This window comes from Vespa mandarinia, chromosome 7 (assembly GCF_050613455.1).
Source record: "Vespa mandarinia isolate Hongniang chromosome 7, ASM5061345v1, whole genome shotgun sequence".
NCBI lineage: Eukaryota > Metazoa > Arthropoda > Insecta > Hymenoptera > Vespidae > Vespa > Vespa mandarinia.
In genome coordinates this window covers 291,516-314,000 of record NC_140816.1, presented here as the reverse complement: position 1 = coordinate 314,000, position 22,485 = coordinate 291,516, and the positions used below count along the sequence as shown (strand labels likewise).

The 22,485-nt window shown below is 31.6% G+C and overlaps 3 protein-coding genes across 6 annotated transcripts; 1 reads left to right on the top strand and 2 right to left on the bottom strand.

The window, feature by feature from the left end:
* Positions 1 to 9,985: 9,985 nt before the first annotated feature.
* RfC3 (replication factor C subunit RfC3) lies at positions 9,986 to 12,549 on the bottom strand. The gene is made up of 9 exons (XM_085658242.1): positions 12,429 to 12,549; positions 11,510 to 11,665; positions 11,375 to 11,439; positions 11,167 to 11,294; positions 10,922 to 11,084; positions 10,681 to 10,840; positions 10,391 to 10,602; positions 10,238 to 10,315; positions 9,986 to 10,177 (listed from the first exon to the last, which is right to left on the bottom strand). Exons 2-9 carry the CDS (start codon positions 11,545 to 11,547, stop codon positions 10,035 to 10,037), a joined length of 987 nt encoding a protein of 328 aa, XP_085514368.1. The 5' UTR covers positions 11,548 to 11,665; positions 12,429 to 12,549; the 3' UTR covers positions 9,986 to 10,034.
* On the top strand, positions 11,872 to 14,307 carry LOC118440481 (26S proteasome non-ATPase regulatory subunit 6). Its single transcript, XM_035863576.2, is given in 3 exon segments — positions 11,872 to 12,402; positions 12,600 to 13,248; positions 13,595 to 14,307. Coding segments are annotated over 3 exon segments (1,893 nt in total).
* Positions 13,589 to 20,436, bottom strand: spd-2 (spindle defective 2). Of its 4 annotated transcripts, XM_035863297.2 has the most exons (20): positions 20,275 to 20,435; positions 20,044 to 20,206; positions 19,824 to 19,951; positions 19,633 to 19,758; positions 19,369 to 19,526; positions 18,993 to 19,306; positions 18,762 to 18,931; positions 18,226 to 18,705; positions 17,894 to 18,100; positions 17,615 to 17,823; positions 17,281 to 17,544; positions 17,077 to 17,197; positions 16,648 to 17,011; positions 16,392 to 16,556; positions 16,126 to 16,330; positions 15,873 to 16,049; positions 15,597 to 15,780; positions 15,179 to 15,519; positions 14,907 to 15,094; positions 14,436 to 14,778 (listed from the first exon to the last, which is right to left on the bottom strand). In XM_035863297.2, exons 2-20 carry the CDS (start codon positions 20,139 to 20,141, stop codon positions 14,436 to 14,438), a joined length of 4,242 nt encoding a protein of 1,413 aa, XP_035719190.1. In that variant the 5' UTR covers positions 20,142 to 20,206; positions 20,275 to 20,435. The 4 variants fall into 4 exon arrangements, with proteins under 4 accessions (XP_035719189.1, XP_035719190.1, XP_035719192.1 ...); XM_035863296.2 differs by having other exon boundaries at positions 13,589 to 14,778; positions 20,044 to 20,435; XM_035863299.2 differs by having other exon boundaries at positions 16,648 to 17,008; positions 20,044 to 20,435.
* Positions 20,437 to 22,485: the final 2,049 nt, after the last annotated feature.

Below are 22,485 nucleotides of genomic sequence, written 5' to 3'. Positions count from 1 at the left end.
TTTCTTTTTTTTTTTCTATTTTTTCTTTTTTCATCTGTCAATCGATCGATCGCGATATTGAATGGAACACGAATTTTTGTCCCGAGTAGTAGTGATTAAAATGGCTCGAACGTTCCAAACGGTTCGCCCACCTCCAATTTTTATTCTTTTTCTCTTTGCTCCGTTCGACGTTCGGAAGTTATACCCGCACCCCTCCTAACTCCTCGCTCATATAAAACGAAAAGAGATAGAGAAAAAAGAAAAATAAAAAAAGGATTGTATTTAGCATCGTAGAAAACGCAAATGCCAACACTAATCAGAAAGGAAAGAAAATAATATTCATGCGTTTATTTACGTATTTATCCGTTGTCATTCTTGCTCTTTCTCTCTCTCTCTCTTTCTCTCTCTCTCTTTCTTTCTCTCTCTCTCTCTTTCTTTCTCTCTCTCTCTCTCTCTACCTTTCTTTCTCTCTCTTTCTCGTATTCGAGTAGTCTCGAATATGCTCGGAGGGGAAAGTATTTAACCTCCACAGCAAACTAAATTCCCCGCTGTCTCGCGAGATCCGCTCGTTCGAACGCATTTCAACGTGATATTTGAACCCACTACACCGCACGCGAGCGTGTCTCTCAGTTTGTATGCGTGAGTTTAAGGAATATGGAAAGCGGAATGCAAACAATGAGAGAGAGAGAGAGAGAGAGAGAGAGAGAGAGAGAGAGAGAGAAAGAGAGAGGGAGAGAGAGAAAGAGAGAAAGAGAGAACGTTATAGCCACCTGTAACCGCATCTATAAATTCATGCCGCGTATAACTGCACTTCCGTAAGACTGTCACCGAATGAGACGACAGTTTATTACAAATAAAGAGCTCGGGAGACGCGGTGACGCGAATGCAAATCCGCCGATACAAAACGAAATTCGATGTTTGCTTTCTTCGTTCAACGAACAGGACGCATATAGTCAACAACGCTCGAACGATTTTTATTTACGATCTTTTACGGGCGAACCCGTCATTCCTCTGACGAATTAACTCAACGTTAATATAACAGGCGACGAGCTTAACTTGTCCCGTTTATGACGTTCTCGGTAGAGACAGAGGCAGAGACAGAGACAGAGAGAGAGAGAGAGAGAGAGAGAGAGAGAGAGAGAGAAAATATCGATACGAGTATCGCACTTTTGATGCTTTTACGACACAACGATGAGAGAGTCGCTCGCTTTATGCGACACTTTTTTTTATTATTCGTTAGCGATAGTCCAGAACACTGAAATTGTTCCTGATAGCCAGAAAAAAAAAGATTGTCTCTTCGAACTGACGAGAATAGAGAGGATACATACATAGGTATCGCACTGCTTGCTAATCGTACAACAAGAGGAATTGTCACGAATTTCCTAACTTTATCATGATCTATAGCTTTTAGTTTGTTGGTATCTCTCTTTCTCTACACGAATAGTTACCTACGTTGTATCCCGTTCTTCGAGCACATTTTGATAAAAAAACTACCCCGCGTTCACTCGAATTTAACGCTATTTCCAATGCATTAGATGAACCTTGCACCGTGCGCTAGGAGTATAAAGTGGAAAATGCATGCGGTTTAGAGAACGTCCATTGCTAAACTGTGCAGATACGTACATATGAGGATGCTTATATGATTGTTCTAAGTCACAGACCGATAAAACACAGAACATGCTTGAAATAACGACAATGCCATACTATCTGTTTCTCTTTCTCTCTCTCTCCCTCCCTCCCCCGCTTCCTCTTTTTTTAGAGAGACAAAGAGAGACCAAAAGAATAATTCAATGAGGTAGCATTAATCATTCTGATTCGCGATTACCTGTCTATTGTTTCCATGCATCAATATCATTATGGATATCACTTATGTTTTACAAACGAAAAATAATGACACTAATTATGCTAACATATTGTCTCCGTTCTTTGTTTAAATTGAGCATAAAAAACGATACGAGGATAAAATCGTATGCGTAAAAGTATTTTCATGTTTTAAAGAAACCAAAATTTTAGATCTAAATATCGTTTAGTTTCATTTATAAAAATCAACTTCAACAGTTACAATATCAAAGAAATCTCTCCATTTTGTCATCGTTTTTGAGATATAAAGTATATAGTTACTAGCATTTTTCAGGATCTATAAATTCTATTGGCTGATTTAGTGAGTATTTTATTCTATACAACATATCAAATCTACGTCATAGTTATTAGCAAAAATTATCGGGAAAATAACCATATCGTTTGTTCAAAGCTCGAAATTTATAGGAGAATTTAAACCGATCGAGAGATTGACGTGAGAAGTATTAATCGCAAAATAGCAAATAGATCTGCTTCTCGACCTGTCGGTGGAAATGCATTTATAGCCGGAGATGCGGGATCGATGCAAATGGCGACGAATCTCAGCGACTACGAGGTACTTCGCTCGGAGCTACGACTTCTCTCTTCGACTGTGTACAGAGAGTCATATACATATATACATATATATTATATATAGGTATATATATGTATATATACATATATATATATATATACACGGAGAAAGAGAGAGAGAGAGAAAGAACGATTGAACACACGCACCCCTCTGAATACCACATCTCACCCTCATACACCCCTACCCCACTTCTCTGTCTATTCAGGCTAGCGTCGGTATTTCAATCGACGACTGTCGAAAAGTGAGATATAGCTAATCGTCCGTGAATCTACGCCCACTCATCCCCCTCTCTCTCTCTCCTTCTCCCTCTCCCACCACAAGCATCACCGCAACCCCTCAACCCTCGATCGTGGCTAGAACGGCATCACCGCTGGAAAACGCTCGCGTTCGCGAATATATTTCGTTGCGAGGCTTTATGCCGAGGCACCATCTCTCAACCATCCATCGATGCTATCTTCCTTGCTGAACGAGCATAGCTTTCTACCGAAAAGCTCGTTGTTTAAAGCTCGACCGCATCGCGACGCTATCCACCATCGCAGATTCTATTTTTCTTCTTGTCCACAAGAGAGAGGAAGCAAAAACTTTGAAACGTACGATCTCGATTACATGGATGTGAATTTTCATGCGGTTAAATTATCAATACCAAGATTAAAAACACTTTCATGTATATATATATATATATATATATATATATATATATATATATATACATTTCAATTCATTCGAGAAGAAAAAGAAAGATAAGAAAGAAAGAAAGAGAGGATGACATTCGTTTATTCCCTCATCGTTGCAAAGTCAAAGAACATTATCAGAGATATTTCAAACCCAATGACAAGATGGCGTCTCGGGACAACATGGCGTCTCCGCCATTTTTCCTCCCAAAAAAAAAACCAAGTCGAAAACTCGAGCGAAACAAAACGATATTTTTCCTTTTTCATGTTTTTTTCTTTCTATTTTTTTTTTTTTAATCGTTCTTTCGCAACTGATTAAAAAACCTGATGCCTAACTTGGGAGATAAATCGGTCGATCTATTCGCTGAATTTAATTTCATTCCTTCGAGACGACGTATAGTAGGTCATTTAAATCCCACATAATTTCCGCGCCGCGGTTACGTTGAAATTGGCCAAGAAATAGAAGAAAAGAATGAAAAACCGAATCAAACAAGAAGGGGGGTGTAGATGGAGGAGGTGGAAAAATGAAGAAAAAGAAAAAAAAAGGAAAATAAAAAAAAGGAAAAGAGGAAAAAAAGGAAAAGAAGAAAAATTGTTTTCGTACGTAGAACTTCTTTTCGCGGCGTATCCAGGACGGCTTTCGCTATTTTAAATCACTCCTCTCTCTCACTCTCTCTCTCTCTCTCCCTCTCTCTCTCTCTCCCTCTCTCTCTCTCTCCCTCTCATTCCCTTTGCACACAACGAGTTCTCGGTAGCGAAGCTATTCCACGAGATCGCAAAAAATACTAGCTTCGTGTAACGCACGGGTCGATCGTCGCGATAGCTTTTGTAAACTAGAGTCGAAAGCGAACTTCAAGGTGATTTTCAAAGGCGAAAATATTCGCTGGATCAACAAAAAAAGAAAAAAAAGAAAAACAAAAGAAAAGATAAAAAAAACAAAAAAATACACAACGCACAGCAAAATAAAAGCAGAACAAAAAATGATGAAATGAAACTCAAAACCATTAATGTTTTGAACGTACAGAGATCCTTTGTCCGTCTCTCTCTTTTTCTCTATCTCTCTATTTATCTCTCTTTATCTACCTATCTACCTATCTCGCTTTCTCTCTCTCTCTCCCTCTCCTTCTCTCTCTACCTATCTACCTATTTCTCTCTATCTATCTACCTATCTCTCTCTCTCTCTCCCCTCTCTCTCTCTGTCTTTCTCTCTCTCCCTCTCTCTCCGTCTCTCTCAAAGTCTACATATTAATGCGAAACGATAAATTCCAAACGGAGACCGACGATGACACTCTCGAATCCTCCCTTCACCCGTTACGAACATATATATCTCTGAATTCATTTGTATGACTCTACATACGAGAGAATATTCGAAACGAGAAATTCATCCATGATACTCGAAGTTCCCGCTTATACCTGGTCTACGATCCACCCATTTTCTATTCCTAACTCTTCTTAAAGTTTCATAAGTAACCGATAATACGTAGGTATTTTTGTTTGTCCGTTTTATTTTCTTCCTTTTCCCCTAAATATATATACCTAGCGTTAAATAACGATTGATGATATTTAAAAAATTTTGTTGAAATATAATCAATATCATAGAAACGTTGTTGTTGTTTTCGTTTTTGTAATGATCACGCTTATACATAACTAGGGACGATCAATTTATACAGAGGACAATTGAGCCGATTCGGTGGCAAGCGATCATGTAGTGGAGCTGTCAGTGTAGGAATAATTTACTATTGGAATATTCTGATGATACGCGTTTCGGATATGCGCCATTCGACCGCAGCGTATCGAGCTACTACTAATCGGATATTACCACGATATCCTTCGAACATTATATTTTGGTATTCCGATATTTACGCGATATTAATAACAAAATTACCTGCCTCCAGGTGTATCGTTTAAAATTGTGCATAACAAATCTACTTAGATACCATACGTATGTATTTATTTCCGTAAGTATGCATGTATATAAATAAAATTTTTGAAAAATAATATGAAGTGTCAAAAAGATTAATTCATTGTTGTTTTTCTTCTTTATTATAGAAACTTGAAAAATCCTTAATCGATACATGCCACGTTTAAAATCCATTGATCCATTGAATCATAGAACTGACTCGACGATACGAAATTTTGATATACTATAAAAATTAAAAAAATTTTTAAATCTGTGTGTGTGTATGTGTGTATGTGTGAAAAACAAGATCACGATGATATTGAAATAGGACGTATATGATACGTCCATTGTAAAGAAATACCTATATATGTATATACGTACAAGTTAACAATTTTCATCGTTACAGTTAATATCGTCAATTGAATTTTATTCAATAAGATGATAACGACGATTACAAAATCTCGAAGTAGATATGTGAAAGTGCAAGCATAGTTTTACATTTACATACGTATATACATATACATGTACAGTTTGATAGAGTCGTATAAAAGTTAACACAGGTACCGAATGATCGTCAAATTCATAATACAAAGTAAGTACGTTATATTTAATATCACGAATATGCAAAGACAGTTTTAGAGAGTCGACACTTATGACACGACTCTTCTCTCTTTCTCTTCCTTGACAAACGCAAACGTTTTCCGTCACCAGACGCTCAGACATAATTTTCTTCGTTAGATGCCTAAAGAGGTAATGTTGGATGGGAAGCGCTCGTTATACAAAGTTAAATATAAACTTAGAGCTCAAGTCACGTATTACTAAATGAAAAGGTACTCATGATACAAAAAGACTCAAATAGAGAAAGAGAGAGACAGAAAGTGAATCGTGTTTTATTATTTTTCTCATAATATTTTTAATATATCTATTTGTATAAATATTTATATCCATTCGTACATATCTATATATACATATAGATCTATATATATATATATATATATATATGTATGTATTTATAGTATATAATCATCCTGTTTCCATTTGTAATTTGTCAAATTTCTTTCCTTTTCTCTTTTTTCTTTCTTTGTTTTTCGGCTTGTCATCGAATTTGATCGAAAAGAGAAAAAGTCGATAAAAATCCAAAGAAAAAGGATTCAATTTGTAAAGGTTTAAATCAAATGAAATATTTTTTTTGTTCCTACTCTTTCCTTTTTCCTCTCTTTTCGGAGTACGATGCACGCAGCTTTGGGTAGAGACGAAACGAATTTACGTGAAAGAGAAAAATGTAGGACAGCAAAGTGGGGCGAATCACGGAACGGTTTAAGAGAACGTCGGAATATTTGAAGGACTTACCCATTCGAGGAAACAGCAACGAGTGACGGACGATGCCTTCGCCGAAGAAATATCGTTCAAAACGTTTTACCCCTGTCTTTCTTTCTTTCTTTCTGTCTGTCTTTCTTTCTTTCCCTCTTTCTCTTTCTCTCTCTCTCTCTCTCTCTCTCTCTCTCTTTTTCTTTCTTCTCTTCTTCCTCTTCCGAACGATCTGTGTCGTTCACTACAAAATTCAACGAGAATAAAAATGAGATGCATGGAAAATTTGTTAACAGGGAAAAGGAAAGAAAGAAAAAAAATAAAAAGAAAGGACAAGAAGACAATAAATAATAAAAATTAGTATATAAAATAATGCTCCATCATGAGACAACGTGGGGTGAACCATACTTTCATGGAAGGAGTCGACTGCGACTCGCTTAGTAAATGTGCTATTCGTAAAGATATCCTGTAACATCAATACCTCTACGGCTCGAATCGTGACGGGATTAAACCGATTTGATTTTTGATTGTAACAAAGTGGCAAGCGTGAAACAAGTTGAAGCTTCTTATATCACGAAGCTTCTTATATTAAAATTGAACGAATGAATGAATCATACGTCAGTTGTTTTCACCTTCTTCAATTAAAAATTTCATACAAATGTGCTTTCCACGCTACAGTGCAAAAGAAAAAAGAAAAATAAAATACAGAACGAGCACAACATGATTCACATTCGTGATTCATGTCTCTCGGGAAGGTTGCATAATAAGTTCATTATATTCTTATAATTTATTGCATTGTCTGACTTTTACATTAAAAAAAAAGAAAAAAAAAACAAAAAAACAAAATAGGAAAACAAAAAAGGATAGAGAAAAAAAGAAACGGCGAAGATAACTTATTTTCATTCAATTTTCATTGGCGTAAGCAAAGTTAAAAAAAAGAAAAAATCCATAAAATACGGCCGTATCAATTGGAATAAATATTGTAACCATTTTTAAATACGACTCTTATCCATTCCTTTCTGTCAATGAAAAGAAAACTTTAATACGAAACCACGTAGCCATCATGAGTTAATACACGTAACACGTTAAAGTGTTTCCGCGGATGTTCGTCCGAACCACCTATCGAACTTCTAGTTAAACTTTTCCCTTTTCTATTTTTTCCTCTTTCTCTCTCTCTCTCCCCTCCCCCATTCTCTCTCGATCTCTCCTATTAATAAGAAAGTCACTCTACGTTGTCGAAAAGGCAAGCTTAACGCACTTTACACCGGCAATGTCGAAGAGGTGCAAAAGTCATTGTCAGACTTCCACCGTTGCAAAAGTGTTTCTCTCTTTCTCTCTCTCTCTTTCTTTCTTTCTTACAGATCCACGGAGAATAAGAAACTGAACGTGTCCAGGTCAGAGAAGCAAAGTTTAAGAGGGATTAGCTATGTCAAAGTTAAGTCACAGAACGAGGATTACGTACACTTCGCGAACGCGTGGATGTAGTTAACCCTTACACCGGCACTGATATACTAATTGAATTAGTTATTTCGAAGCGGAAAGTTAACGCGGGCACGTCTACGTGAAGTTTTCAAGCTGAAATAGCTGGCAGAATCGACGTCGGCACCGACGCCGCCGTCGACGTACTACCTACCACCTTCGAAAACTTCTTATTAACTAGAAAGTTTGATTTGGTATCGTTCCTGAGTGTTATTTAATTACCGATTTCGACGAATACGTGATGTTGATTTAAAAAGAAAAAAATCAAAAAAAAAAAATCAATAAAAGTAACAAAAAAATTAAAAAAGAAAAAAAAGAAACAATCCATTTCCAACGCTGCCTGGGCAAAACTGACGTTCGATCAAGAAAAAATTGTAAAATACGAAACGTGGATTCATGGATGAATTTTATTTATACGCTGCCGGTCGGAGTTGTATATTTTTATTTGTTTTTTTTTCTTTTTTTTTTTTTTATTTTTATTTACTTTTAATTTTCGTAAATCGACTCGTAAGAAATGTATTACGAACTCTCTCTCTCTCTCTCTCTCTCTCTCTCTCTCTCTCTCTCTCTCTCTCTCTCTCTCTCTCTATCTATCTATCTTTCTCTCTCTCTCTCTCTCTCTATCTATCTATCTTTCTCTTTCTCTCTCTCTCTATCTATCTTTCTCTCTCTCTGCTCCCTCTCTTTCGATAATGAATGATGAAGAACAAATATATAACAATGTATACATGAATATTCACAACAATGTACAATTTACAAAAAGTTTGTTTTCTATTTTCGATTCGTTCACAGTATTTTAACTCGTTAGCTTTTATATATGAGTCAAATTTGCTTTAACCTTTTTTTTTTTTTTGAATTTTTGAATCCCATTCCTCTAACCCTCTTTCACGATACAGCAACGTGCAAAAGCACGTACGATTACGTCCACCGCTTTGCATAACGCACGTCCATAATGAAATGGGCGAAAATTAGCGATAAACTTATGTCGGAGCACTTTCATTAAAAATTTGGCGGTACTGCTCGAGAGATATCATGGTAGTACGCTGAGTTTGCGGGGAGTATTGCATCGCGTGATGAAAGTGGTGGGGGGAAAGGGTGGCAGGAAGAGACGGGAGAGGAAGAGTGTAGAAATTAATGGCTCGTCGGACCAACGCTAGGTCATTCCACTTGCCGACTTCGCATATAGGTTTACAGTGATACTACCTAGTTTTGATGGTTTCGCAACGCTATCTGAGAGAGAGAGAGAGAGAGAGAGAGAGAGAGAGAGAGAGAGAGAGAGAGAGAGAGAGGGAGAGAGAGAGAGAAAGAGAGAGAGAGAGAGAAAGAGAGAGAGAGAGAGAGAGAAACATAGAGACAGGAGATAGAGAGATACAGAGAGAGACAGAGAACCATATTTCTCGAATTTATGAATACGATGAATACCACGTTACCGTGTATAACATTACGATAACGTCGACTTTTGTTTTTGACATTAAGAACTGGAGCGTTAGTTTCATCGATCGCTCGACAGATATATAAATATGTATGCCGAAGTAAATTAAAATACAATTTTCAAAGGGATCGACGTTTTTTTCATAGTTTGCAAAGAGTTTACGCAAGAGCTACACGATAAATTCTCGACTTTCTTTCTCGTCAATGACAAGTTTTTTCAGTTACGAGATAGTTCGTGTTCAACATGATTTTTTTTAATAAACAATTATCTTCAAATAACGATCAGCAAATCGCGTGCAGATCGGACAATACTTGTCAAGACGGTAAAGTATTCTCAAGACAATTTATATACGGTTTATATGTACATATATTGTTTTACATACACAACAAACTTACTGTTGAAAAGAACTATCATCCGGAGAATGAGGTCTACACTTTTCGTGCGATTACCGGTATACGAGAAGCGATAGGCACAGATGAATTTACAAGCTAAGGGAAATTTATGGAAAGAATGACACGATGACTCTACCGATTTTACGTTGTAGATTTTGACATCCAATTCGGGGAGATCCATCTCGTAGATAAGATTCACGACAGAATGTAATTAAAGATTATAAGATACTATCGTGTTGTATAAATAGAAGCGACCTGACACATTGTTGGTTACTGACGGTAAATATCTGCAAAACGAACATATCAAATTTGATAAAAAAAAATAATAAATACTTTATTTTCAATTAAGATTAATTATTTTTTTTTACAATTTATGACATAAATATAGTTCTCAACTGGATAACTTTTGAATAAATATGTATATATGTAAGATTTATACTTTTCAAAAATCTATCTCTCGTGCTTTGTGAAAAGCCGCCACGAGAGAATTTAATTGTACTGCCTCGCTACATCCGACTGCTACCCTTTTTTCGATTTCAGCCATTTTTATCACTAAATCTATGAGTATGTGATCTGGGAATTCAACTTAAAAATATCTTCATATTAGAAATAATCTTTCTAATTGTATTAACAATATATACTTACTTTTATGTACAAATTGATGCAATTCAGTCAGTATGTCTTGCAATGCGAGTCCTTTCTTAATTTTTAGATCTTGTATTTCTTATCATCCATTAAGGAAACTATTAAAATTGACAAAGCAATGATAAAAATTGTTGAGTAAAATCAAAAGGATACTACAATAGGATAATTCATAAGATTCATTTAACAACCAGTTTGCAATATTTTTTATATCAACTGGTAAAGGGTGTCCAACGCAAGAATATACTGTTTCCTCTGTAACTGATCCAAAAGCTAACCAAGTACTCTGAAGTATATTTAGTACTTTCCTCATATCTCCACCGCACAATGTCATTAATGCTTGTTTCCCATCATCTGTTACTTTTAAACTGATAATCATAAATATACTTATAAATTTCTATTCCTAAGTGCAATATAATTATTTTAATACTCAAATTAAAAATTACTTTTCCTGCTCTATAACATCATTTAGTCTTGGTAAAATTTGTTCCGATTGCAAAGGACCAAATCTAAATTTAGTACATCTTGACTGAAGAGCTGGTATAATTTTACCAAGATAATTACATATAATGCAAAAGCGTACATTCTCTGTATACTTCTCAATAACTAAAAAGAAATTATAATGCTTTTTATACTTTTTTGCTTTTTATATCTACTATAACTATATTTAATTACAAATTAACTTACTTCTCCTAAGAGCATTTTGAGCATCATTTGTCATAGCGTCTGCTTCATCGAGAATAATCAACTTAAATCCAGATCTGTACATAGTACCTGTACTCGCAAAATTTAATATTTGTCCTCTGACTATACCTATTCCTCTATCATCAGATGCATTCATTTCTAACACCTATGCATACATACTATAATATTATAGAAAATAAACATAAAGTTAATATCATTAATACATATTAATATAAAAGAAACAATACCATAGAATTAAACTGCGCAGGTTTGTAAAGTTTCCTTGCACAAGCTAATATAGTACTGGTTTTTCCTGTGCCTGGTGGTCCATAAAGTAGAAGATGAGGAAGTTGATTCTCATCAATGAATTTATTAACTAAAAATCATATAAAATAATATAAAAAGAAAAATGATTAGTATATATATCATTATACTAATTATTACAAAAATATTTACTTGTTTTTAATATTTCTTCGTGAGAGATGAGTTCTTCCAACTTTTTAGGTCGATATTTTTCAACCCTGAAAAGAAGAACATGAAAGTATTACCAAGCACAAGTTTCATCAAAAATATTCACAATGACAAACTTACCATGGTAAATTCGTAAATGTTTTGTTATCAGAAGCCATAATATCACTCAAATGCTCGTTATTAGAAAGTAAATCTAAGGTTAGCTACGATCCCGCGCTTTGTATTTCACTTAAATATGGCGTAATTAACATCTTGATTTTTTCGAATAGAGCGTTCCTATTGGTTCAAGAATTCAAACCAATCGCAACAAAGCAAACAAAAGTTGTTACAAAGTTACAAAATGAAACGTTTGATAATTTAGAAAATTGAAAAGAGATAGCATAAAAGATCTGTCAAAAGAGAACTTGAATCTAAAATATATATATATCACGAACATTTGTGATTCGTACGAATGATCGAAAATTATTGAATTTATTACGATAATGGGTACTAAGAGTGAAAAATCAGCGAACGATGCGGAATTACTACGTGATCAAACGCCTGAATATATGTTACTACCTAAAATGAGATTCAAATTGAGTTTAAGCGAATTTTGGGGAGACGATGAATTGAAAAATTCCTTTTTAGATATTATAAAGCGTAACAATATGGCACCGTATTATAAAGATGTATGTGAAGATTTCTACTGGGAAATGGATGCAAATTTATACAACGAAATGCATCAGGCTAATGTAATCGCATGGGAAAAATTAGAAACGGGCAATACGAATTTGAATATCGAGAAAGAAACTAAAGGAAATTGGAGAGATATGCTTGAATACGCATGTAAGATCGGTGATATCGATCATGCTAACAGTATTGCAACTTCTATATTCGAAGATACGAACAATTCATCCGGTCTCAGAGCAGAAGCAGCTTTCTGTCTTTTTCGAATAGCTTATTTCAAAAGCAACGTTTCGTCGATGGGCAAAACAGTCAAGAATATTAACGACTTGATGGAAGGTATACATAAATAATATTCATAAATGTAAATACTTACATGCGCGTCACAAAAATAATAAAATTTGAATTTCCCAATCTTTCATTCATTATAACACTGTCAACGTCAACGATTCCGTTCATTTATTCATTTTTTTTCTTTTCTTTTAATTAAAAAATTTAAGAACAAAAGAACTTAATATTCAATGATTTCTTTTTAGTATCCTGCAATATGGGTAGCAATTGGTGTTGTCGAAATAAATTGAAGGCATACGAAGCGCTCTATTGTTTGGCCGTAAGAAATTTCACTCGTGCCGTTTCCCTTTTATTAGACTGCATTCCTACCTTCGAATCATACGAATTATTACCGTTCAAGGATATTGTACAGTACACTGTCTTAGCCGGTATGATCTCTTTATCAAGATCAGACCTTGATAAACGATTCAATAATAATGGTATCCTACAGCAATCTTTAATGATCGAATGTTCAGCTTACATGGACTATTTAAACAGTCTCTATGATTGTCATTATGCTGATTTCTTTCAACATCTCGCATGGATAGAAATGGAAATGAAATTTGATCCTCTTCTTCGTCCACACTATCAGTATTACGTTCGAGAGATGCGCATAAAGGCATATTCGCAACTTTTACAGGCATATCGTACGCTCAGTTTAAATCGTATGGCTATCGAATTCGGCGTTACTGAGGATTATATAGAACAAGAAATGGCACGATTCATTGCGAATGGTAGATTACATTGTAAAATTGATAAAGTATCTGGTACTGTAGTTACCGTTAGCGCATCCGGTTGTGACAGAGGACAACCGCCTGATGCTAGCTGCGATCGAGGATTGGTTTATCAAAATACGATAAAACGTGGCGATATGTTGCTTAATCGGTTAAAAAAATTGGGACAAGTTATTGAATTCTGATCCTAATTATCGATCTTCGTTTCTCCCAGATTTGAATTTCGCACTGTTCGAAGTTTCACAGACTTTTTAGTAGAATTTTTTTTTCCCCTAAAATTTACATGGTTATTTTAATTAAATTATAAACATCTGTTTTGATTGTATATATATAAAATATATATACAATATATATATATATATATATATTTATGTATATTATATTGATAGAAGAAAGAGAATAATTCTACTTTACGAATTAATCTTCGACAATATAACCTTTAAAATTAGTTTATACTACGCACGAATACATACATTTTATGTGCTAAGTAAAACTTTTTCATAAGAGTCAGGGATGGCTCATCGAATCTTTTTACAACGTTCTGGTGTAATTTCAAAGACAGTAATCAATGTTACGCACAAATTTAATTATTTGTTTGTACTTGATTTTGAAAGTACTTGTGAAAAAAACTCCTTAATAGTGCCTCAAGAGATCATTGAATTTCCTTGCATAGTATTAAACACGCACGATTTTGAAATCGAAAATATTTTTCATCGGTACATCAAGCCCAGGTTACATCCTAACCTCACATCTTTCTGCACAGAATTAACTGGAATAATGCAGGAAACGGTCGACAATGAACCTCACTTTCCAGTTGTATTCTCTCAGTTCTGTACCTGGTTAAAGGACAATAATTACTTTGATCCAATTGATAAAAGTGCTTTTGTAACATGTGGCAATTGGGATTTAAAAACAATGTTACCTAATCAATGTGCTATAGACAATTTACCATTACCAAAAGAATTCCATCAATGGATAAACTTGAAAGAAATATTCTGCATATCATGTAAATATTTCCCTCGTAATTTAATAGATATGCTTTCTCATTTGAATCTTTCGATGACTGGTAGACTACATTCTGGCATCAATGATGCAGAAAATATGGTTAAAATAATTCAAGCTTTGAACAAGATGTATAAAGCAGAATTTAAAATTACCAATAAGTTGAATACAAAAAAAATTTTAATTTAATCTCAAGATTTTTGTAAAATTTATAAAAAAAATCTTTATTAACATTAAAATATCGGTTTTATAAAATATAAAAATACTTGTATTAAAATCTGTACATTAAATGTTAAGTTATTACTATAAGACACAAATTATTGCCGTACGACAGCTATTTTTATCTTTACATCTTGTCTGTGATTTTCAGTGTATATTTTAAGTGTAGCTTCTAAATTACGTTGAACTTTCTGTTTGCATTTGATTTTTAAAGGAAATCCTTTACCAGCTGGTATCATACCCTCAGTTGGTACTATACTAAGTACATCTGTGTTCGACAAAACAGTTTCATATGGTTGTGCTACTCTGCTTGAACTTAAAATAGTCACAATTGCTTCATTTTTTATTGAAGGAATTAAGTTCACAACATTCGGAGATACGGTAAAATAATCATCGTACTGTTCATGACGTACATTATTTACGCAGCCTCCTGTTATTGTCCTGAAAAATATAGAAATAAGAATTATAATTAATTTAGTAATGAAAGTTTCGTATATTTGCTATTAACATTTAAGTAATAAAAATTCCTTTTTTTGAAATTTTTAATAGATATTAACAAACATATTTACTCTGAAGGTAAAAAACTTTTTCCACTTGATTCCACATCCACATGACTGTTGTCACTATAAAGAGAATAAAACATCTGTGATTCATCTGCACTATCATGAATCATAGATAATGTCTCATCTGCATTGGTCTCCACAGTTAATATTATTTCATGTTGGCTCACTCCATGACATAAATCACTAAGATTTTGCTATACATAACTTGAAATATTAATATCTAAACTGAAAAAAATTTATTGCAGACAAAATATTGAATATATTATAATTAAACTTACTATTGTATCATTAATTAAATTTAAATCTGGCATTAATTGTTCTCCAGGAAAAACTTTGCAGAGTGGATAAACTATATTTCTAAATGGTTCACTTTCACCTCCATTTAAATCACCTGCATTCTTTATTTTATTATATAATCGACGTATTCGCCAACGTGTCGGCTCATCACCATAAATAATATTTATAGTCCCTACGTGACATACATCAGAACGTTGTCGCAATAATATTAAATCTTCTTTTCTTGGTTGAAACTCTAATGTAATCCACTGAGTTTCTTTTGGTTCTAATAATAGTTCTGTTGGATTTACTTGCCAACTAGAAACCATGGAAGGATAAATAGCTGAAAAAAACTATTATTTCAATAACTTATAAAAAATAAAGTAAAGAATCAAATAACGAAGTCAAATAAAAAGAAACCTTTTGGTATTAACTTGACTTTAGCGTATGAATAAAGATCACCAATATTTTCTAACTTGATTTTAGCTTTTAAAATTTCTCCAGAATTTAATTTACCAAGAGGCAACCACATTTTACCATTAATATCCTTAAATATTTCAGAAATAATGACTCTGCCAAAACCACCATAACCATACAACAATATCTAGAAATATCATATTAAGATAAATGTGCTATAATATATCAACTAATAATTAATTATATATTAAAGGATTTCTACATGAGGAAAATATTTACTGCTTTTGAGGAACGTGATTCGTTTTCTTCTTTTTTAATTTCATAATGTTTAAAAACAATTTTTCCAATAGCTGCACCAACATGATGTGGACAGAATACAACAGAAAGTGTTCTACTTTCCATACGATGCAACACTAACACAATATTTGGACTTGTTGTTTGATGATCTTTAAGAAACTAAAATATTATTTTTTATTGTATAAACATAAACTACTAATCATTAGAACAGTACTATAATTCTATTTATACTTACTAGAAAACTATTATTTTTACCGCATATCTGAACTTGAAGTTTTATTCTGTTATCACTTATATTACGAATGGTGAATTCTTTAGTATCACTTTTACTTGGCTTTACAGAACCCCATACTAAAGCAGCATGTGTTGATTTAATAGGAATTTTATCCCCAGCAACAGTGGAGCCAGATATTGAACTGATTGGAGAATTTCTTCCAGATCTAACACAATAATTAAAATTTTCTTTACTGCTACTATAAGTAATATAATTATAGAATTTACCTGCTGGATAACACGCTATGCGGTGAACTCGGAGAAATAGCATCAGAAGTTTGTTGCGGTGTTTCGCATCGTAAATAACTTTCGTTTTCTGATTCCACATTTTGTTGTCCAATTACAGAGTAGTAATAAGTATTATTACCAATAGATAGTTTAATTTTAACATATCTATAATAGTCCCATTATTATTTATACAATAAGAAAAATGTAAACTTATAAAAAGATTAATTTTAAAAGATTAATTTAAAATTTTACTTACTTATCATGAGTATCACAGTAATATGGTTTAAATGTTATTAAAAATCTATCTGTTGCATTACGCTGTAACGTTAAAGTTTCAGGTTTAACAGAAAAATCTTCAATACGATTTGAAGACTTCTCATCTTGCACTATGAATGCTGCTATTAGAAGAGGCAATTCTCCTGTATTAATGATAGTTAGAGATTTGGTTTGTTTCCTAGGAATCTGTATAGGTAATTCTGTATCAACAACTTGTATTTTACTTGAGCCTATTTTTACATACAATGGTATTTCTTTTATCATTACAGCATCATCTTTCTTGTTATCTACTTGTATTAATAGTTTAGCTTCTATGCTGATTAATTGATTTTTTAATAATTCTGCTAAATAGAAAATAATTATTTAAAAAGAAATGACAAAGAATAATCAACATATCTTGTATTATTACCTGAAGCTAATAATGATGAGGTCCCTTCACATTGCACTACAGCGGTAAATTGTTCTCGCGGCTTAAGTTCATGTGTAAAACCATCTTGTAAATTATTTATGCTAAAAAATTTTGGACCATCCTATGGTTGTTAAATACATTTTAATTAAGCTCTTAAATATACTTTATGATTAAGTTAGTTCAAATGATAAAAAAGAATCTTACATGTACAACAGATAGTATTATAGGGAGAATCACATTATTTTTATTTTGTAATGTAATAGATAAAGTTTCCATAGTATTTTCAATAATGCTACCAAAATTAAGTTCTGGTTTTTTAAAAGGTGTTAATACATTAACTTGAAGTTCTTCTGATTCAATATAGATCATGTGTTTAATTATTGATTCTTTTCTTGTTACCATATCAGTCGTTATTATATTTAATATTACTATTGCAGGATTAGTTTTCTTTGTTATTTTTACACCAATCTAAATATATACATCTTTTAATAAATATAGTATTATACTAGTACAATGATTTATGTTTATTTATGTATACCTTGACAGATCGAGTTGAATTTGGTTTTATAAGAATTGTATCTTTAGGCAAATGAAGTATTATATTTTGGTTATTTCCTTGTAATTGGTATGTACCTAATGAGCAGATTATCCATCTATCACCCGTATTTGTTAATGCAATATCTGCTTCTCTTGATATACCAACAATGCAACTACAAATCTCTTGACCATTTCTGCTAATAATGATATCTGAAAAACATTGGCATCAGAATTTGTTTTTTATAATAAAGTATAGTTGTATTTTACGAAGCTTTTTTACCATGTGACTGAGACGTTGTTTCCAAACATAACTCTTCAACAGTTGTTGATTTTTGAGCAACACTATGGTCCATTTTCGATGTATATGAGATGTTTTCTTGTTTGAAAGATTTTTCCCTTTCCATTCCTGATTTATCAGACTTCATTTCGGATAGAGGTAATTTATTATCTTTAAAAATTGACTGTATATCTGGTAATTTTATTTCATCTAAAATACGATTAGTATACAAAAATATATTATTTTAATATATACTATTTGTTCATTTGAAATATAGTATGATCACGATAGATTTAAATTTAATTATTTAACTTAATTAGTAAATAAGTACATACCAGTATCCTGCTGTTGGAAACTTATTGAACTCTTTTCAGTTTTTTCTTTCTTTAATGACTTTCTCTGAGGAATTTTTTCCAAAGTATCCTTAGTATGTAAATCAAAATCAGATGTAAATGATAACATTCTTGGCAAAGTTTGTTTATTTTCTATTGTTTTATTAATGGTTTTACTATCTAACGAAAATTTAGATGATTTATTATCTTTAATGTTAAGAGCACTTGGAGTTGCAGGCATAGAACATCTGCTTGAAGGTAAAAGCGTGTATGTATTGCCTTTGTCATCATTTTTTTCTACTTGAAACTCTTTCCTTTTCTTTTTTGCCATTATAAGTTGATCTACTAATCTTCGTGGAGTACAATTATCAATATCTTGTAAAGCTTGAGCAATACTACTTAAACTCATAATACTGTGCTCTTCTATATCTTTTGTTGAATTTGTAAGATGGGTCTGTTCTTTTTCTCTGAATGTCAAGGATCCTAAAATATAATCTTTTAAAAAAATGGAAAAATAATTTATATGATATTAAAGTTACCATCTGCAATGGTTGAATCAACTAAAGGTATTAATCTGTTTTTCTTTTTAGGGCTGTTAATAGATAATCCTAAAGTTGGTCTTTCCACAATATCATTTGACAAGTCTCCAATATTTCCACATTTCCTTTTGAAAAATTCACCAATAGATACTTTACGTCCAGCGTTAGATCTGGATGATCAATAAATTTGATTAATAATAAATTTTGTACGATTTATTACAAAGAACTTACTCTACTGATAGATCCAATTCTCCAATAATACCAGAAAAACATGACAAATCTAAATATTCTTTTTCTGAACTAGTTGCCAAAGGAAGATCATAAGAACAGTTCTGTTTCCAAGAAGATTCATCAGCTAACAAATGACTGGTCATTTGAGAAATAGACTGAAATTCTTCATTGTTAAATTGTGCCATCAGCTCAGCAGTTGTTGCATCAAAACTAATTCCTCCTGCACTCTTTGAAGAGAATGAAGATACACATTTCTCGGCACTTTTACTCATTTCTGAAGAACGAGCTGTTATTTCTTTAGGTTCAAATACAACCTGGAAATAAAATAACATACAAATTTCTATACTCTTTCACTTTTCACATTATCATTACTTACGCTGTTTGATCTGCCTTCAACATGTAATGTTTGTGTACTGTTCTGTTGTTTCAACTTATTATCATTATTGTATGTAAAAGAATTACCATCAACATGATCTGAGGGATTATAATAATTTGTTAAGGTTTCAATATTGACATCATCCTTTTTATTATCACCTAGAAGATAATATCATTTATAAAAGATCAATATATATACATATATTAATATTTTATATATTATATATCTATGTATATATTTTAAAGAGATTTATCTTTTTATTACCAGAAGATGTTAAACCTTCAAAATTGCTACATTTTCTAAGCAACTTCCTAGCAAGTTCTTGCTCAGCATCCAATTCATCAGATTTTTTTTTTTGTTTATCATTTATTACACTTGTTTCTCCTAATACTAAAAAATAACAATAGTAATATCACATTTAATTAAAGCAATAAGGATCATATTGTAATACTTACAAGTTGATATATTATTAAGAATACCTAATGAAGAATCATCTGACTTTAATAACATATTATTGCCACATAAAGAAGACGGTACAAAGTTCTCATTTCTAAAATTCCTACCAAGATACTTGTCTTCAAGTCTACAAATACAATGATTGAAATTACTTTTTCATATCTAACTTTTTTAAATTATCTTAAATCTATGTCAAATATCAACAAAAAAAATGCATACGTAGACTTTCTTTGTACTGTTGATGAAGCCTTTGGCATAGGAGTGTTCAATAATGTTATATCCAACTCAGTATTATGAAATTTTGTCGGGGTTGACATTATGAAATTTTAAATTATTGTTACAAATTAATTCTAAAATCTTTTATATCCTCTTATATCTTAATCTATAAATAAAATAGAATTTTATGTTATTTTCGATTGATAATGTAAGAAATAAATAAAAACTGCAAACCACATCATTCGAAACAAATCCTGTGACAGTCGATCGATTCGTTCAGTTTTAACGTTCAAATTTGAAAATCTTAGGCATTGTCATGAACATAGTGAAATAGATTGCGCGTATAAGATGGCGCAAGTCGTTGGTAAATTTCTGATATTTAAACTCATGATAAGAGTTTAGGTAATACTTCCCTTCGTATTGATAGGTGCCTATAGCGTCGCCGCGAATTGAATGCCCTCTACATTTGAAATTGATATGACGTCACATATGAGATGTGACTTTTAAGATGAGTTGTAAACATTGAAAAGAAAAATTATTAAATGAACGTAATAAAATATCAAACAAATTTCAATATCTATTCATTAAACACGTATATATGGCACTGTAATATAACTTATTAATCTTTAAATAATACTGCATATATTTAAATATTACATAAATATCCAGTAACCTTGAATAAAAAATAATTTTACTCATATTTATTATGTATAATTACGTGTTTTATATAATAACGTTAATATAAAATAAATATAGCAAAATATAATTAAAATTTATATAGCATAATAAAATTATGCTATATAAATCTTAATAATAATGACAAACATACGACAAGTCAAAAGAAAATTTCTGTTTTTAAATACTTTTTTCTTTAAAGATAAAAAGAGAATACATTATTTACAAATCTATACTAAAATAAAAAAAAACTTAGATTCTTCCAAAAATTTACTTATGCATATGTGTAGATATGTATATGAGAAAATTATGCTTTCAGAGATAGATATATGTAATATTTTATATAAACGCTTTCCCGTTGTCGAGCACGGAATTCGTGTATAATTTATGCAGTGTCATGTTGAAGCAAGTTTTTTATCGTTTATTTTCGCATTGAAAGCAAAAATTTTCCAAGAAATTATATAGATCAGTGCGTTAATACTTTTTGGAATTTATGTAGGTCAGTATATAAATTAGACTTCTTTTTTCTTTCCATATTCCAAGTTATTACTTTCCCGCGTTATGTCGTATCAATTTCTTCTAAAACATTCTCGATGATTTCTGATTACTAACCGATCATAAAATTCATTTAATTTATATATTACTTAATATTAAATACTTATAAATAACAATTTTATAAAATATTATTTTTTCAGATAATTATTAAGAGAGATATATCATAAAAAGAGATCAATTCTTTTATTATTTGATTTATTGATTATTTATTTTTTAGCGAGCGAAATAGGACATATAGGAAAGCTACATACATATGTATGAAAGAAAATTACGTATGCCTAGCAAAAAATCATTTTGATTAAATTAAATTAAATTAAATTAAAATTAAATTAAATTAAATTAAAAAATAATTATTTATTGCTTACAAAAGATTGTGCAGAGGAATTATGCGATACGGTCAATAAATTGAAATTTATCTTAAAAGTACTCTAATTTCTCAACAAAACAACGATTCAGTTTTGTGAACGACGACGACGAAAATGGAAAATAAAATTTGTATCTGCAGTTTTGTTAAAGTTTTTTTAATTGAAGATTTATATTTATTTTTCTTTGCTGAGCGGATTATATAATCTAATTCAAATTTTTGATTTTGATTATAAGTATAATTATAATAATAAAATGATATGGACGATAGAGAGGAATAACATTTCACTCCTTTAAAAAAAGATGTAGACTTTTATTGAGGACGTTTTTTACAATTTTCTTATACTTAAATATATATACATATTTATATTTTCTTTTTTTAATTTATTATTATTTTTTTTTTTTAATGAGACGTCACATATATTAATATCTTACAAATTATATTTGTCACGTTTATAATAAATAATTTTTATATCATAAAAATATAATCCTTTATGTATTTTAAATTAAATACTATATGCAACTAGGAGATTTTTTTAGTCTATGATAAATTCACATTGAGTAAAATGTTCAACTTTAAATTATCTGCAGGATTATCGGAAATGTTAGTGGTTCGTCTATGTTCGAAAAAAAAAACTGGACTCTTAATATTTCTCGTGTTTCTTATTTGAAGGGTTTCTTCGTACCTGCGTAACTATTTAAGAGTTTATATAGTTTTCAGGTACCTTGTTTCAGAGTTTAAAAAATTTGAGTGTTCTTTATTTTAGTTTTAAAAGAACCTTTGCTGTAGTTCTTGAGAAAAGCTTTTGATGCTTTTTTTTATTACTTTAATATAAAATCTTTTCTTTATTT

Bases quoted from the DNA above. Each gene is read 5' to 3' on its own strand.
- RfC3 (XM_085658242.1), bottom strand. From the start codon at position 11,547: ATGGCTTCTGATAACAAAACATTTACGAATTTACCATG. The intron at 11,440-11,509 runs GTAAGTTTGTCA...TCTTCTTTTCAG, and splicing joins ACATTTACGAATTTACCATG to GGTTGAAAAATATCGACCTA. The intron at 10,841-10,921 runs GTAAGTTAATTT...ATTTCTTTTTAG, and splicing joins TCAAAATGCTCTTAGGAGAA to TTATTGAGAAGTATACAGAG.
- spd-2 (XM_035863296.2), bottom strand. From the start codon at position 20,141: ATGTCAACCCCGACAAAATTTCATAATACTGAGTTGGATATAACATTA. The intron at 19,952-20,043 runs GTATGCATTTTT...TTGTATTTGTAG, and splicing joins ACAGTACAAAGAAAGTCTAC to ACTTGAAGACAAGTATCTTG. The intron at 15,095-15,178 runs GTAAGTTTAATT...AGTTATGTATAG, and splicing joins ATTTAATTAATGATACAATA to CAAAATCTTAGTGATTTATG.